Here is a 19,435-nt window from a genome sequence, read left to right on the forward strand (position 1 = left end):
AAGCACTCAGAAGTAAAGAACTGATCATCTATAAAAAGGAAAAAATTAGAATAACGGCAACCAAAAAAGCTGGAAGAAAGTAACTTACTACTTTCAAAGTGTTGAAAAAAAGAATTCTCAGTAATTGTATATGCAAGAGAAATATTTTTTTTAAATTATGAGGGATGATGGTGGAGTAATTTTGTGACATTTTGACTTACTCTAGTCCCATCCTTTGCTCCTCAACTCCATGGAAACCATAAAAAATAGCACACATTACAAGCACTGTACCAGAGAGAGCAAAAGAGACATCATCAGCAAAGAATTTTAATCACTTACTTATTTTGATCTGTCTGGTGACTCCCTGGAAGAATGGCTTAAAAGATTTGTCTTATTTTTAGGGGAGGGTATAGCTCAAGTGGTAGAGTGCTTTCTTAGCATCCACGAGGTCCTGCGTTCACTCCCCGGTACCTCCTGTAAAAAAAATAAATAAATCAGTATACCTGATTACCTTCCTCTCCCCCCCCCCCAGAAAAAGATTTGTCTTATTTTGCCTAATTTAGAACTGTCCTATAGTTTAAAAAAAATAGTTGCTGTCCTGAGGGCATTTATTGAAAATACTTATAGGCTAATGTCTTCGGTTACCACTCCCAGAGCTGATAGATAACAGTTGAGGCAAATGATAGACAATCCAAAAAACCTGAGAGGAACAACAGGGGAATGAGATGTACCCAAGTGCTTTGAAAAGCTCTGACATATTCCTGGAAATCTAAAGGGCCATGCACATGCTTAACTTTGTGTTCATGCTTTGGAAAAACCTGAGAAGGCTCTAAACTCTCACCTTCTGCTGACATTGGGACTCTATGGAAGCAGAAAGTAAATGCAAAGGTAGAGTTGAAACCTGCCTGGCTGAGTGTTCAAGGGCTGTCCAGACACATACATAGCTCCTGGGGAAAGTCTAGGAGACATTTCTGGATCTAGGCATTGAAGGAAATCTCTGCCTAATCATTAGCTGCCACTAAGATAATGAAAAAGCGACTTCAGTAACCACACATGAATAAGACTACAGACTTAATAAAATTAGTTTAGAAAAGTCAGTTCAACTACAGGCAACAAATAACAACAGAAAACAAGTGCTGGGGAGAGGGAAAAATCAGATTTCAAAAGTTGCCATATTATAATATTAAAAATGTCAAATTTTCAAAAAATCAACAGAAACTGCACTTAAGGAAGTAGACAGTAGACTTTCTAGACAAGGATATTAACTATTTAAAATATATTCCATGAATTAAAGGAAATATGTCTAAAGAAAGAAAAGAACATATGAGAACATTATTTAACCAAATTTAGAGTATCAGTGAAAATAGAAATTATTAAAAAGAGTACAGAAATTCCTCAAAAAATTAAAATTACCATATAATCCAGAAGTATAGAGTTTAGAAATTTTGGAGCTGTAAAGTACTTTTTAAAAAGAATACAGATCTTTAATCAGTAACCTAAACTTCCACCTTGAGAAACTAGAAAAAGAGAACTAATTTAAAGCAATCTTTAGAAAGGAAGTAATAAAGATGACAGTTTAAATAAACAAAGTAGAGAATATCAAAATAATAGAAAAGATCAATGAAGTCAATAGCTTGTTCTTTGATAAGAGCAAAAAAATTGATAAAACTTTAGCTAGAATAACCAAGAAAAAACAAAAAAGATGATCCTAAAATAAATAAATCAGGAATGAACGTGGGAACAGTATTACCAACCTTACAAAAGGAAAAATGGATTATAAGGAGTATTATAAATAATTATATGGCAACAAATTAGGTAACCTAGATGAAATGAAAAAAAAAATTTAGAAACATAAACAGTGCTAAAACAGACTCAGTAAAATTATGAAAATGTTTCTGTTTATAATAACAAAATTTTAAAAATATTAATAAGCACATAAAAAGGTGCTTAACATCACTAATCATAGAAATGCAAGTCAAAACCACATTGGGATACTGCCTTACACCCATTATGATAGTTATTGTAAAACAAATAACAGTCAAACAAAAAACAAAAAATAACAAGTGTTTGTGAAGATGTTGAACCCTTGTATACTGTTGGTAGGATTATAAAATGGAGCAGCCGCTATGGAAAAGAATACAGAAATTCCTCAAAAAATTAAAATTACCATATAATCCAGCAATTCCATTTCTAATTATATACACATAAGAATTAAAAGCAGGGACTCAAAAAGATCTTTGTACACCCATTTATTTGCAAGAGCCAAAAGGCTGAAGCAAACTGTTTGTTGACAGATGAACGAATAAACATATTGTGACGTATACATACAACGAACTATTATTTAGCCTTAAAAAGGAAGGGAATTCTAACATGGGCTACATTAGTGAACCTTCAGGACATTATGCCAAATGAAATAAGCTAGTCATGAAAGGACAAATACTGTGTGATTTCACTTGCTTGAGCCACCTAGAATAGTCAAACTCATAGAGACAGAAAGTAGAATGGTGGTTGCCAGGGCCATAGAGGTGGAAGATAGGGTAATGGGGAGGTTATTGTTTAATAGGTACATAGTTTTCATTTTGCAAGATGAATGATGAATGGATTGATGGATGATGATGATGATAGCAAAATGATATGAATGTACCTAATGCCACTGAATTGCACACTTAGAAATGGTTAGATGGTAAATTGTATGTTATGTTATTTGACTAGTTATAAATTTTTTTTGAAGATTCTAATGAGTACATTTAACCAAACAAGTTCAAGATTTGTGTACTGAAAACTGCAAAATATCTTTGGGGAAAAAAAGCTATAAATATATCTAACGACCTCCCATGTTACTGGATTAGAAAATTTAATGTTTAAGATGTCAATACTCCCAAATTTATCTACAAATGCTATAAAATCCTATCAAAATTTCAGCTGTCTTTTTGTCAAAAATTTACAACATATCCTAAAATTCATATGGAATTGCAAAGGACACAGGATAGCCAAAACATTCTTGAAAAAGGAGAATAGAATCAGTGGACTCACTTCATGATTTCAAAACTCACTAGAAAAGCTGCAGTCATCAAGACAGTGTGATATTGAATAAGGATATATGTAACAGACCAATTTAATAGAATTAAGAGTCCAAAAATAAACCCATACATTCATGGTCAATCAACTTTTTAAAGAGTGCCAACTAACTGAAATGGGGAAAGGATAGTCTTTCCAACAGATAGTACCAGAACAACTGGATACCTACATGCAAAAGAGTGAGTCAAGACCCTTTCCTCACACTATATGCAAAAATTAACTTAAAATATGTAACAGATCTGCATGTAAGAACTAAAATTTTAAAACTCTTAGAAGGAAACATAGGTGAAAATCTGCGTGGCCTTGGATTAGGTAATTTTTTTTAGATATGACCTCAAAATCACAAGCAAACAGCAGGAAAAAAAAGATAAATTGATAGTCATCAAAACTGGAAACTTTTGTGCATCAAAGAACATTATCAGAAGGTGAAAAGATGATCCAAAGAATTGGGGGAAATATTTGCAAATCATGTGTTGATAAGGGTCTGGTATCCAGAATATATAAAGGACTATTACAACTCAACAATAAAATGACAAATATTTTTAAATTAAGCAGAAGATTTCAATAGACATTTCTCCAAAGAAGATATACAAATGGCCAATGAGCATATGAAAAGATACTGAACATCATTAGTCATTAAGAAAATACAAATCAAAACAATGAGATACCACTTCACACTCACTAGAATGTGTATAATTTTTTTAAATGAACAGTAACATACATTGGTATGGTTGTGCAGAAACTGGAACCTGTAATTGTCACAGTTGTTGGTGGGAGTGGAAAATGATACATCCAATAGAAAACAGTTTGGCAATCTCAAACAAGTTAAACATAGAATTATTGTATGACCCAGCAATTCCACTCTTCAGTATATACCTAAAAGAACTGAAAACATCTGTGCACACAAAACTTGTACCCAAAAGTTTATAACAGAGTTAGTCATGATAGCCAAAACGTAGGAAAAAGCAAATGTTTACCAACTGATGAATGAATAAACAAAATATGATATAAACATGCAATGAAATATTATTTAGCCATAAAAAGGAATGAAGTACTGATATATGCAACAACATGGATGAACCTGGAAAACATTACGCTGAGTGAAAGAAGCCAGAAACTAAGGCCACATATTGCGTGTTTCCTTTGATATGAACTGTCCAGACTAGGCAAATCTGTGAACACTGAAAGTAGATTATTGGTTGCCAGGTGATTGAAGGGAAGGAAGGAGAGGAAGTTGGGACTAACCGCTAATAGACATGGGGATTTTTTGGGTTTTATTTTTGTTTTGTTTTTATTGTAATAATTTTGAACAGGGGAGAGAGCTGTGAGGGTAGGAGATTGTAACCAGAGAGTAGATTGTGGGGACTTAAAGATTTAAGGAGTGAAGCTGATTATGGCCAGTAGAATAATTTCCTGAAGTGAGGTAGAAATGAAGATTCTACAGGGAATCTTGGATTTAGGGATTTGTAGTTCCCCTTAAAAAGATCAGGAAATTGTGAGGCACCGTGATGAATGGTTTTCCACATGGCTAATGAGGTCACCGAGAATCACTCTTAAGAGTCAGGTAAGAAGATACATGGATATAAAACATCATACACTAGTTGGTCTATGACTCATAAGTGTCAGAGCTAGGACAGACTTTCAGACAACTGATACAATTTCTCTTGTGTTTCTGAGACATGAATCTCCCCCACGCCAACCCCTCCTCTGCCGCCATGTCTTTTGGCTTTGCCAGTCCACTATTTCGATCCCGGCAATAGTTACTATTAACCAGACAGACCATGAGTCTCTCCCTTCCTGCTGTCTTCTGTTAATCTATTTAAATTTTGTAATCTGCACTAATTTGCACATATCAGATTTCTTTCTGGCTTTCTTCAGTCTTCATGCACTAGACAAAGCCACTGATTGAAATACTCTTATATCTCACGCTCTCTTCTCTTTTGAAGCCTATCTATAACATATAGACTAATGATGTCATTGAAGTTAGTATTTGGAGTCTAAGTTATAGTCTTTAGCTTATTTTTCCTAGGCTCCCTCAGTAATTGAGTTTAAGACTATCTATGTGACTGTTTGCCCTCCAACATTATTTACAGAGGAGGTTTAGCCTTTATTCCAGGCATTGTGGTTTCTAGCAGATTTCCCAAACCATCGTGTTTTCTGAATAATTTATGTTGTTGTTAAATTGCATGCCGAAAACTAGACAACAGTCCCATTGGCATGTGACCACATATGTCTTGTGTGATTGGAGAGACTACTGCTACATGTTTCCAAGTGATATCTCCACCTGTCCTGCTGCTCTGCAAGATTTTAGGGGTGCCTCTGTCATACTGCCAGGAAGCCCCTGCTGGTCCAAGAGTGAGAGTCATAATTTAACCCAAATCTCATCATGGAGTAACAAAATCTATGTCAGACCAGACATCAATTTTGGAAAGATTTCTACTGAGAGCGATCCTGAAATCAGTGCTGCTTAGAACTTACTTCAAGGCAGTGCCGTCTTAAAGAATCCTAGCATTGAAGTGAATTTCAGATGTCATTTAGTCATATCATCTGTACTAATTAAAGAATTCAGTCTGCAGATTTCCTAATGTATGGTCATCCAGTTTTTGTGTGAAAATTTACTTCCATGATAGTGAATTCTGTTGTTTTAATCATTTTAAAACAGTGTCAAAAATCCTTGATTTTTATTGCATTAACTACCTTTATTGAATTAACGGAATCGTTTGTTCACAAGATACTGTATTTAAGAGACGTTGCTGTAAGGTTTTATGCACACTTGCTTATTTCAAACGTCAGTGAATTATAATTTAAACTATATGAATTGTATAAGGTAGCTAAATTTATCTAAAATTTATGTATAACTAATAATTTGCCATACTGAAATTTGATTATTGAAAAAAGTTGGATTAAGCAAAGCTATGAGGAATAATAATTCCAAAGGTATTTTCCTTTTTAGATTGCTATGCCATGCCATGAAGGACCATATAGTTCGCGTTGCAAATGAAGCTGAATTTATTTTGAACAGACAGAGAGCAGAGGATGTACATAAACATGCAGAGTTTGAGGTAAGGTTTTGGGGAGTGGATTAAATTCTGTTTTTGTATTATTAGTCAGTCATCACCAATGATAACCTTACAAAATTTTCTTTAAGAAGAAAATTTCACTGAAGGCATTTCAGTTGTTTTTAAAAACTTTATTAAGTGTCAAACACAGAGCACTTTTTTCTTTTTACCTTATTTGCAGTGTGAAGAGATCCCTCCTGCCATGTGCCTAACCACTTGGTAGACTGATGTTCTAACTTACTCTTGAAGGCACATACAATTTTATAATGCAACTATGTTAGTAATTTTTAATCATATTTTTACACACCATTAGATACGGGTATCACAGGGGTTATATGAAGAAACTCAGTTTGACCAAACATCCAGTAATTTACTATTTATTAATGAATCCATCTTCAGAGTGACCAAAGATCATTTTAGCTCACATTTCATTTTTATAATTAATATTTTATTGACAAGTGAAGCAATGCGATTATATGACATATATGTAGATCTATATGTATATGTAGGAATATAATAGTTTAAAAATCCTAAGTACAAGTTAACTATCATTTAAGTAAAGAACAAATTAACTACCTTTCTATTTCAAAAACTAAAGGATGTTGTAGTATTACTACATGCTAATAGTTTTTAAATTAAGAATATTATTTTTATATTTCTAACATGTCAATAATTATTTGCCATTATTTGTATTGCCTTAGTTCAACAACATTGGTTTCAGAAATATTCAGGTAACCTGGTATTTGGCTTAGGTTGGGCTTCAGTGGCCTTGAAAATAATAAGTAACTCCACCAATTTATTCTCCTGATGCAGCATGGGAACAAGGGTGGCGTGGCTGGAAATGAGAGCCCGCAGTTTCGGTTTTGATGAGGTTGTTATCTCGGTGTAGCAGCTCTCCTAGCCATGCAAGTTGATGTCCTGGGTCTCGTGATCTCTGACCTGACTAGCCGAAAAGCATGAGGCAGAGAAATAGCTGTTGTTGCTTTAATACCCGTGGCCTCTGCTTGGTTTGTCAGACGAGGCAGCACACACTTGTCATATGGGATTGCAGCAACTTTACTTTGAAAAAAAAACAAAAACAAATATTTTAAACTTTGATAAAAGTACTTCAGTAATTGAGCATTTCTCAAAGTGAAGTTTCGTGTCCCTTCAACTGTAAATAATGTCGGGTATTTATCAGGGAACCGTGCTGTGATCTGGATGGCAAGAAGAGACTGAGTTACCTGTTCTTTGAATAATACATTTAGGTATAAGATATATCAGAACTCTAGACAAAATAAGAATGTTCAAGTAACTCAACTTTTGTTAGTAAATAAAATTTAGAATATTAACTGAATTCCCTGCAGAATCAGTTTTCAGTCGCTCATATTTCTACTAAGAAAATCAAGATGTTTTGTGGCGATATAAGCAGACCAGTATTTGTCATGCAGAAACATTTACAATAGATTTTCAAGCATCTAAATATTAGTTATAAGCTCTAACGTATATTTAACCAAGATGATATTAAGCTAAGGGCAGTGTTTCTCCACTTTTTAAAAAATTATTGCCCCCCGAGAAAAAACTTTAGTCAGTCGTCATTCTAATAGCTCCCCTGCCTTGAAATCCTATTACCACCAGCTTGCTGCATATCTGTTTGTGTACTGAATATGCGTCTGTGCTTCATACATTAAGTGTAAGGTTTTTTTCACACACCCCTAACGCCAGTGTTCACCCCCTTGGGGATGAGATGACTCCTACTGAGGATGCACAGCTAAGGGAGATAGAGACGCTGTGAAAGGACCATGAAGACTCAGTGGTTTTTTACACTATGTTACACATACTGAAATACTAATATAAACCTAATGTTGAGAGTATTACCATTGTTACTAAGGAATGTGCATCGCTTTTAAAGCCAAGTGTTTCTCTTTGTTTTTTATAGGTTAAACCCATGTTAATCAATACATTGATTTGTGTATTTTACCACACATGTACTGCTTTTAAATTACAAAGATTTTACAGAAGTCATGACATTTTATACTAGGACTTTTTGAGGAATTTCTGTCGCTTGCATAAGCCTGTAACTAAGAGAAAAAGTATATTTAATTTAAGATGGATACTTCACAATTAAGTTTTTGTTTTTTGGCTTTTTGTTGTTGTTGTTAACCACTGTAACTGTTAAGGAAGAAAAATGAAAATTTAATTTTACTCTCCAATGAGCTAATGAAATATTAACCTCATTATGGAGGCAGATGATTGTACTAATTGGTGATTCCCTGTACAAAAAGATAAATGGGAAGATGAATTAATCCTTCTTAGGTTACTGTAGGGTTATTTCCCTGAAATAGATGACTAGTGGTGGTAGTCTGTGTCAACAGCTAGATGGAAGGAATATGTCCACACTTTCCATGAAACAGATTTTTACTTTGGAATGATGAATGTGAACTCGTTACATATATTTTTTTAGATGACTGAAACTCTTTTCTTCCTAGTTATATGAGTTGTATTTCATACTTGGTAACATTAAAATTTACAGTTACTTTATCCTATACAAAAAAATCAAGCTTATGATTTAAGAAATGTTCATCTTCATGTTTGTATTGAACCTTTTTGATACATAGTGAGATTAATTAGCAATGTTGCTAATGCCAATGAGCGTGAATACAGATAGGTGACAGGACAACTGATTATTAGGGAAGATAAGTTTAAGATAGTAATTATCATGAGAACCATTGAACATATTAAATTCTAGAGCTGGGGGACACTGCAGAGAAAAGCTTGTCTTAGGCCTTCATTTTACAAATATAAAAGAATACAATGGAAAAAGTAAAATTTGTATAAGATGTGAAATTAAATCCAAATCTAAATTCCTAAACCATTGCTTTTTCTTCTACACCTCATTGGAAAACTATAAATTAAATGGCAAGTTTTGATCTATATATAATTATCTTATGTATAATATATAATACATATACATATATTCCACATAACTCTTATTTTAAGTGAGATATACATGATAGTGGTTAAAATAATAAATAGAATTACATTTTTAATAACTATTTTGTTTCTAAAATACTTATTTTTAGAATATATTGAAACCAGAATTTCAGAAATGGAAGGAACCTTAAAAGTCATTAATTGCTTAACAATATTACTTAATAACATCCAAATTATTTTACATATACTTTATATATAAACATAGAAAGAATACAATTTTACCAGTTTGAATAAACTTTTTTTAGAATAAACTTTCAACAGATTACATTATCTGAGTTTTTAAATTTAAATTGATACTTATTACCCTGAACTTAAGGTTAGCTATCATTCCACTCTTACACACGGTAGAGGTAGATTATTATGCATTGTGTGTGCTTCTTTGTAGTCGCAGTGTGCCCAGTATGCTGCTGACAGGAGAGAGGAGGAAAAGATGTGTGACCACCTCATTGGTGCTGCAAAACATCGAGACCACGTGACTGCAAATCAGCTGAAACAGAAGATCTTGAACATTCTCACAAATAAGCATGGTGCTTGGGGAGCCGTTTCTCATAGGTGAGTTGTTAAAAACTGCAGGTAAATAATAACTTACAGGTTAATTATAATAGTTATGTTTTTAAAAGCTCTAAATTTAAAAATTACTTAGAAATTACGATTTTAAAGTATAAAAAATTGCTTAATTTTTTCCTGAAATCTTTAGAAATGCCTCTTTAGAACGGTTTAGAAGAAAACCTAAATGTTTAGAAACAATCGAATGGAAATTATTTCCAGTTTGTAATAATATGTAAAATAATAAGAAATTTGTTTAGGCAAGTATTTTAGACTACTATCTCTCCTATAACCCATATAACTCACATGGGTGTTAGTTATAAGAACTATCTCATTTTTGATCTTTCAGAGTCAACTCTTCTACATACTAAATTTATATCATTCTTAATTTTTCTTATACACAGGTAGTAATCATATAATCATTCACGATGGAAAAGTAATACATTCTTTTAAAAATTTTTCTTCTATATTTCTCTATTCAGTCTTTGTCAGGAGAAGTTTTCATCTCAAATTAGGGTATCTGTGGTTTTATAATACAAATAAAGCCAAAATTGGTTGTTTTTGCATTCCAAGTGTTTTTCTTCCTAGGGTTTTATAGACATAAAATTGTTTTTCTTTTCCCTCACAATAAAGTTTTTTAGAAAAAGAGTAGTGAAGGAGGTCACTGTATTTAGATTACTAATGAATACATCTTCATTTTATTTGATCTCAGTGTCACTCTAAACTGGCAGAGTTTAGGGATTGGTTAAATGTAAACAGGACATTAAGAAGAATTCTGGTAGTATTGATTCTGTTAGTTAGGGAAGAATGTCTAGAATATCGCCAGGATAGTATTTGACCAACTGTCCTGGAATTTCAAATATAAGATCAATTTAAGCAAACTGTATTATTTGAATTTAAAGTAGAATTATAACATCATGTCTTTAAAAATAGTCAACGCTCAGTATTTGTCTCTTATAGTAATAGCAATACCAGGACATCTAACGTTTATTGAATATTTATTGTGTACCAGGCACCATACTAAGAACATTACATATATTATTTTGTTTAATCTTCAGAATATCTCTATTAAGGTTGATACTGGTATCCTGAGCAGCTAGAATAATGCCTGATGCACAGTAGGTGCTAAATAAATGTTTTTTGAATAAGTTAATAAATGAGTACTTGGTGTATATACCCTTTAATTACAGGGATGACACTGATAGTGGAATACAAAAACAACTTAGTCTATTGTCTGGGACAGTTTTATATTTTAAATGAAATAATTTTAATAAATGACAAAAAGTACTTACCCCTGCATGAAATGATAGGTCAAGTTCATCCAGAAAATGCAGTGAACAATTTCTACTTCATTGGGTTATTTTAATGGTAAAATGAGATGTTATATGCAAAATGCTTAGCACAGTGTCTGACACATAGTAGATGTTTCATATTTGTCATTCTCTTTTCTTTTTATGTTAGCTGTTTGCAAAGAGCCTTTTTTAAGACTATGATTTTAGAGTCATTTTAGGAGTAAAGCAAAATTGAGAAGAAGGTACAGAGATTTCCCATATGCTCCCTCCCTCACACATGCATAGTCTCCACCCTTATCAGTGTCACTCACTGGAATGATAACATTTTTACCAAGGAGGAGCCTAACTTGACATGGCATCATCACCCAAAGTTTGTAGTCTATCTTAAGGTTCGCTTTTGGTGTTGTATATTCTGTGAGTCTAGACGAACATGTAATGACATATATTCATCACTATAATCTCATACAGAGAATTTTCACTGCCCTGAAGATCCTCTGTGCTCTGCTATTCATCTTTCCCCTCATCCCACTCCTGGCAATCACTGACCTTTTTATCTCTGTAGTTTTGCCTTTGCCAGAATGTCATATACTTGGAATTATATAGTATGTATCCTTTTCATATTAGCTTCTTTTATTTAGTAACATGCATATCTTTCAATGGCTTGATAGCCCATTTCTTTTAGTGCTGAATAATATTCCATTGTCTGGATGTATCCCAGTTTATTTATTCATTCACCTAGTAAAGGGCATGTTGGTTTCTTCCACGTTTTGGCAGTTACGAATAAAATGGCTGTAAACATCCATGTGCAGGTTTTCGTGTAGACATAAGTTTTCAGCTCCTCGGGATAGATACCAAGGGGTGCAGCTGCTGGTTTGTAAAGTAAGAATATGTTTATTTTGTAAGAAGCCACCAAACACCAAACTGTCTTCAAAATGGCTGTAAGCGTTTTGTGAATCCATCAGCAATGACTGAGAATTCCTGTCATCCACATCTTCACCAGCATTTGGTGTTATTGGTGTTCCAGATTTTGGCCACTCTCATAGGTGTGTTGTGGTATCTAGTTGTTTTAGTTTACATTTCTCTGATGACATATCATGTGGAACATATTTTCCTATGCTTACTTTACATCTATTAGTCTTCTTTGGTGAGGTGTCTATTAAAGTGTTGGTCCATTTTTTAACCAGGTTTGGTTGTTTTCTTATTTTTGAGTTTTAAGATTTCTTTGTATATCTTGAGAATAGTCCTTTATCAGATATGTCTTTTGCAAATACTTTCTCCCAAACTGTGACTTATCTCTTTATGGTGTCTTTTGTAGAGCAGAAACTTTTAGTTTTAATAAAGTCCAGCTTATCTATTATTTCTTTCATGGAAAATACCTTTGGTGGTGTATCTAAGAGGTCTATACCCAAATTCATCTAGATTTTCCCCTGTGTTATCTTTAGGAGCTTTATAGTTTTGTATTTTACACTTCGCTCTGTGATCCAGTTTGAGTTAATTTTTGTGAAGGGCATAAAGTCTGTGTCTAGATTTATTTTTTTGCATGGAGATGTCCAGTTGTTCCAAAACCATTTGTTGAAAAGACTGTCTTTGCTCCGTTGTGTTGCTTTTGTTCCTTTGTCAAAGATCAGTTGACTTATTTATAGGAGTCTATTTCTGGGCTCCCTGTTCTGCTCCATTGACCTATTTGTCTAATCTTTCACCCCTTTGTCCTGGTTATTGTAGCTGTATAGTGCAGTACATATACTATAGTTTTAAGTTCTTTATGTCAGGTAGCACTAGTCCTCCAGCTTTTTTATTCTCCTTCCAAAGTCTTTTAAAGTAATTTTGCATGCCACTTAGTCACCATCTAACTTGCAATATACAGTTACAATTTATTTATTTTATTCATTTAATGAATAGATCGCTCTTGAGCTCTTACTTGTGCTAGCCTAGTGGTGAGCGAAACAGACTTGTTCCCTGCCCTCACATAATTATAGTCTAGTAGAAGGGGCTGATATTAAACAATTGTAGAAATAAAAGGTGTTAATAACAAACTTTGGCAAATGCTAGGAAAGAAAAATATAGGGTACTCTGAAAGAGAGAGTATAGAAGAGGATCTTTATTTTAGATTAAGGATTTGGGGAAGACTTTTTTTGAAGAAGATGGATTTAAGCTGAGTCCTGAAGGGATGAGAAGATCGTCAGCAAACGCTGCGGTGTCCAACATTATGCAGAGAATTATTACAAAGACTCGGAGCTTAGAAATAATTAAATGAACAGAAAGGGTGTAGTTATGTCTAGAGCTCAGTGAGCAGTGGGGTTAGTGGCTTGAGATGAAGCTGGAGGGTAACAGATGAGCCTGATGATTTAAAGTCTTGTAGGTCATGTTAAGGATTTGTGACTTTATCCTAAGTGGCATGAAAAGCAGTGAAGGGTTTTGAGCAGAAGAGTAACATGATCTGATTTATGTTTAAAAAGATTAGTCTGGCTGCTTTATGAAGACATATAGTGGAAGAAATAGGAAAGTACAATCACCCTGTTTATAGCTGAGTTCAGATGTCACCCTTTCTATACCATCTCCTGGGTTCTTTATTTTTCCTGAGCCTACGTCCTCGTGTTTTGTTGTTACTATTGCAGCTATCTATGATATATCACTTAATGTTTTATAGCTATGTGAATGTGCCTGTCTTTTCCAGTAGACTTGTTGCTTCCTAAGAGGAGGGGTTAAAGAGTACTTACAGTTACATCCCTATCATCAAATATATGTTAAACCTGAAGAATTTCACCTGTATAATGTTCGGCTTCCTGTTTTACAACAAAGTGTTTAATTTTAACATATAATTCATTTTGCTTTTATCTTTTGACTCGGTGGTGCTGCTGGCTGTAACATATTTTAGCTTTTGAATTTTACTGACCTTTATTTCTTCCTTGAGGAAAAACTAGGATTTGAGGGCTTTTTAAAATGCATATTCAAGACCTAAATTTGTTACATGATATTTAGTATTTACAAACAGTGTTTCCTTATTTGTTTTATCTTTTTGGGTCATATTTCCTGTTCCTTAAACTACATAGAGGAAATATTAAAATGGGCAAAGGACATAAATAGACATTTTTCCAAAGAAGGTATACACATGGCCACTGGGTACAAGTAAATGTGCTCAGCATCACTAATTATTAGGGAAATGCACATCAAAACCACAATGAGATGTCACCTCACATCTGTCTGAATGGCTGTCATGAAAAAGACAAGAGATGGCAAGAGATAACAAGTGCTGGTGAGGACCTGGAGAAAATGGAAACTTTGTGCACTGCTGGTGGAATTGTAAATCAGTGTAGCCCCTATGGAAAATAGTATGGAAGTTCCTCAGTAAATTAAAAATAGAACTACTATATGATCCAGCAATTCCACTTCTGGGAATATACCTGCAGGAAACAAAGGTACTACGGCAAAGAGATACTTGCACCCTCATGTTCATAGCAGCATTATTTACAATGGCCAAGACATAGAAGCAACCTAAGGGTCCATCAGTGGATGAATGGACAAAGAAGTTGTGGGTCTACATATATACAATGGAATATTATCCACAAATCAAAAAGCAAGGACATACTGCTATTTGCAACAATGTGGATGGACCTAATATTATACTAAGTGAAATAAGTCAGACAGAGAAGCACAAATATTGTATGATCTCATTTGTATGTGGAACCAAAAAAAAAGAAGAAAAAATTCATAGAAAAAAAAAGAGATCAGACTTATAATTACCAGAGGAACAGTTTGAGGGTAGGGAGGATTGGATGAAGGCACTCAAAAGGTACAAACTTCAGTTAAAAGATTAATAAGTACTAGGAATGTAATGTACAATATGATGACTACAGTTAACACTCCTGATTGGTATATGGGAAAGTTAAGAGAGTAGATCGTAGGAGCTCTTGTAACAAGGAAAAACAACTTTTTTCCTTGTTTTTTTTTTTTCTGTATCTATCAGAGATGATAGGTGTTAACTAAACTTGTGGTAATCATTTTACAGTATGTGTTAAGTCAAGTAATTTAATTATGCCATATACCTTAAACAGTGCTGTATGTCAATTATAACTCAATAAAACTGGGTAAAAGGGAAAGCTACATAAGCCATAACAACTTAAATTAAAATCAAGAGGTTGTAATAGGCTCTTTAGTAAAACACACACACACACACACACACACACACACACACACACACACACACACACACACACACATCCCCCAATTTTCAGTGTGCATTATCATATAAACATTACTATTGAGATTTGTTTTCTGATAGAATGTTGGTGGAAACTCACATTTATTGAGAGCAGTTATGTGTTGGTAGTAACTCCTCATACTTTCCATCGAATGTCTTATTTTCATTCTGACAACACTGTAAGGTAGGCATGAATCTCAAAGAAGTTGAATAGCTTGCCCAGTGTTACATAGCTAAATAGTAGGGGCAGGATTTTAATCTGAATCTATCTAACCCTAAAGCCCATGGTCATTCCAGTGTTGAAATTAATTACTAATTATTGTATTAATTATAAAAATTATAAATTAGGATAAAGAAATAAAAGAACTTCTTAAACAGGAATAAGACTCAAAAATCTGGGGCTTTAGAAAATATTTTCAATGTTTTACAAGTTCAAGACCCAAACTAAATTGATACTGGAACTCCTACTCAGAAAGGTCATGATATATAGCTTGCAGTCTGAACCTGACAGGGTTGATTGACTGGTAAAAGAAAAACAAATAGACATTCTCCATAGGAGATTAGCAGGATACAATTCCAAATTATTTAATATGCAAAGAACCAAGAAAATCTTAATGTTTCTCAAGAAAAGACAACTAACAGATACCAATTCCAAGATGACCCAGATGTCGGTACTATTAGATAAATATTTAAAAGCAACAATTATGACCATCTTCCTTGAAGTAAAGTTAGTATTCTTTAAATGAATGTCATGATAGAAGATCTCAGCAGAGTAACTGAAAGTATAAAAAAGAACCGAATGAAAATGAAAAATGTAATGTCTGAATAAAAATAAATTAAAAAATTTAAATGTGATATCTGAAATTTTAAAAAAATTCAGAGACTGAAAAAAGTGTTTGCAAGTCACATATCTTATAAATTACTTATGAGTATAAAGTATACAAGTATAAGTGTATATAATATATGTATATATGGATGTATAAAAGACTTTTCAAAACCTAATAAGAAAACTAACATTGCAGTAAGGAAGCAAGCAAACATTTGAACAGATACTTCACCACAGATAACATACAGATGGCAAATAAGCACATGAAAAGATACTCCATGTCTCTAGCTTTTAAGGAAATTCAAATTCAAATTAAAACAATCATATACCACTACCATTAGAATGAGTAAAACTAAAAAAAACCAAAAACCTGGTAATGCAAGAGCTAACAAAGATGTAAAGCAGCTGGAACTCTCATACATTCCTGGTGGAGATACAAAATGGTCCAACATCTTTGGAAAGCAGTTTGGCAGTTTCTTCTACAGTTAAACATGCAGTTACCATATGACACAGCAGTCCTACTCCTAGGTATTTACCCGAAGAGAAGTGAACATTTACATTTACACAAAAACTTGTATGCGAATGTTTATAGCAGCTCTATTAATAATTGCCAAAAATTGAAAACAGCCCAAGTGTTCTTCAGCTGGTGAGTGGGTGACAGACTGTGGCCCATCGATACAGTGGAATACTGCTTAGCAATAATAAGGCATGGACTGTTGAGAATGCAACAGTCTGAATACATCTCAAATGCGTTCTGCAAAATAAAAGAAGCCAGACTCAAAAGGATACCTTGTATAATTCCATTTGCATGACATTCTTGAAAAAGCAAAAACTTTGATAAAGAAAACACATTGTTGGTTTCTAGGGATTAACAGTAGAGGGAGGATTTGACTAGAAAGTGCCAACGTGAGGGAGTTTTTGAGGGATGGTTGAACTGTTGTGTATCTTGATTGTGGTATGGGATTCATGACTGTGCTACTATCAATATATATAGGACTGTACACCAAAAAGACTGAATTTTACTGTATATAAATTCATAAATTTTTTAAAACTTAAAAAAAGGGCTAGAGAAGGCTTTATAGATTATTCTTGAGCCGTTAATACTAATATTTAACAAACTTACATTTTTACTATAGAGAACTACAATCAAATATTATTTATTATTTAGAAGCTAAAGATATAACAACTCATTATCTTAGTTATTTCCATGCTAACACAAGTATATTTGTCATATACTCTGCAGAATAAAATTGCATTTCCCTACAACTAATTACTTGTAAATGGATTAATTTTACATGTATTTTTTAATTATATAGTTTCAAGATCCTTATGTAAATGTACTAAATATACTGTTCTCTACATAGATCATGAAGTACTCAGAGGCAGAAAAAGAAAGTTTTTTCCAGCAATTTTCAAGTAGTTTAAAGTGTCAAGATTTAAATTAGGAATGTGCTGTATACTCAATGAATGTGGTTGTTACAATTTGTGTTACCAAGTATATTGATAGTTACTGGGGTAGACTAAATCATCTACTAATTGTGATCTCGTCAACACTGTGAGATCTAAGAGGACCCAAAAAAACCTGCATAGAAATTAAATATATATGCATCATAGCTCATATTAATTTAATGGCCATGAGGCTTCGTAGAATGCTCTACCGTAATAAGAGTTATATAAATAAACAGTAGGTTCAAATGAGAAGATGACATACCTATTGGATTTCAATCTGATATTCTACACTTCAAAACAAGAGTTCACCTGTTCACTGTTTCAAGAATTTAAGGCCAAAACAATAAAGTAATACAAAATAAGTGTTACAAACACAAAATAATAACTTAAACTACCATAAATTTAAACACTGAAACATAGAGGAATGAATGAGTACGTAGTGTTATGAAGTGAAAATGGTATGCTTTTGAAACGAATTCTAGATCTGGAATATTCTGAAACGATCATATTAACTTTCACTTCCTGGCTCCATTTCTGTTTCCTTTATCTTAAAGCATTCACTGTTGTCTTCTGTAATAGCTATGAACTGCAACCACTGTACTCAGGTATTTAAGTCCAACTTAATTTGCCCTGAGTTCCCTCCATGGGGTTGTTAGAAAATTCAATCTCAGTTATTAATAGGAACCCTCCACACACTTCAGGATTACACACAGATTCTAGTAATCTTATTAATATAAAACTCAGGATCCTCATTTCCCTCTGGGCTCTAGAAATATGCTTGATTCATGAAGGCAGGGATATTTCTGGGAAAAATTAGGCATTGGGTTCTACATTAACTCAAGGAGCTGTGGTACCTAGGGTACCAGCCATACATGTTCCTGCTATTTCATTTCATTGAAAGTATATGTATCGTCCACTTTCAAGACATTCTTCTTACATCATCTTCTTAGTTTTGGAATAAACTACCCAAACCCTGGATATCTCAATCTCTTTACCCCTCAAGTCTCTATGTCCATCATCTCTCCTGGGATAATTCAGCTACTTTTTAAAGGGAACATCTCATCTGCTAAAAAGATTAGGGTTGCCTCAGATCTCCTAGATTCAAAACCCTGCTTGTTTTGAAGAAGTTGGTGTAGTTTAGTGGGGATTTTGCTTATTTCTCTGATCCATTTTCATTACTTGGCCCAAACCATTCTGCAGTCATCCTGGATATCTGATCTGTAGGTTCTATAACCATGGAACAGGTTTTGTTTTTCCTTGGGTATTTGAATCTTTGATGTTCAACTCATTGTGTTCTAATTGATTGAGGTTATTAGTTCTAACTACTCTAATGGAAAACATAAGTCTAAAATTAGGTAGAGTCTTTATGACCTGATGATTAAATAGTTAGGGAAGAATCAAGGATGTTGCACAAGTTGCTGTCATCGTTCCTTGGGGGGAATAGTGGTACCATCTGTAGAACTGAAAAACATTGAAGGAAGTGGTGTAGATGGAAAGATGATTGTTGAGTCTGCCTTGCCTGGGGCATATTCTAGTGGGAATGTCCACCAGAAAGAAGAAAATAGAGCTCCATATGACAGCAGGTCACTGCTTATGTCTGTGTTAACCTTAGACATGGCCAAAACATATTTTTCCAGTCCCTAACAAATTTTGTCTCTCCTATTCCTTGATTTACTTCTTTCTTTCAGCCTTCCCTCTCCCCATACAACACATACACAAATTGTCCCTCACTAGTTCCTGTCAGGCATATATCTATATGCTTAATTCTTCCAAACACTGAAAATATTTAGAATATGAATTCTTCCAGGATTATGTAATACTGGATAGTTTCATCAAGACAGAGGAGCCAGAATATTAAGATAACAAGTAAGAAAGTGGTTGAAGTGTTAGAGTAATAAGTGATAGACTTAATCTAAGATAATTCAGGAAGGGAAGTAAAGAAAGAAGGGTGTTGATACACAGACAATAATGGAGTCAAGAAAACAGAAATAGTGAACTGAAAGGATGGAAGTTCTAGGATGTTTGAATTTAAAAG

General features: G+C 33.6%; 1 protein-coding gene across 13 annotated transcripts in view; it reads left to right on the forward strand.

Annotated features, from left to right (window-relative positions):
• Positions 1-19,435, forward strand: part of NBEA (neurobeachin) — a 536,549-nt gene that overhangs the window by 262,803 nt on the left and 254,311 nt on the right. For all 13 annotated transcript variants that reach the window (XM_074378046.1, XM_074378047.1, XM_074378045.1 and 10 more), the window contains 2 exons: positions 6,011-6,119; positions 9,475-9,641. In XM_074378046.1, coding sequence (XP_074234147.1) covers positions 6,011-6,119; positions 9,475-9,641 — 276 coding nt within the window. The remainder of the gene's footprint in view (positions 1-6,010; positions 6,120-9,474; positions 9,642-19,435) is intronic.

This window comes from Camelus bactrianus, chromosome 14 (genome assembly GCF_048773025.1).
Source record: "Camelus bactrianus isolate YW-2024 breed Bactrian camel chromosome 14, ASM4877302v1, whole genome shotgun sequence".
In the NCBI taxonomy this organism is placed as follows: domain Eukaryota; kingdom Metazoa; phylum Chordata; class Mammalia; order Artiodactyla; family Camelidae; genus Camelus; species Camelus bactrianus.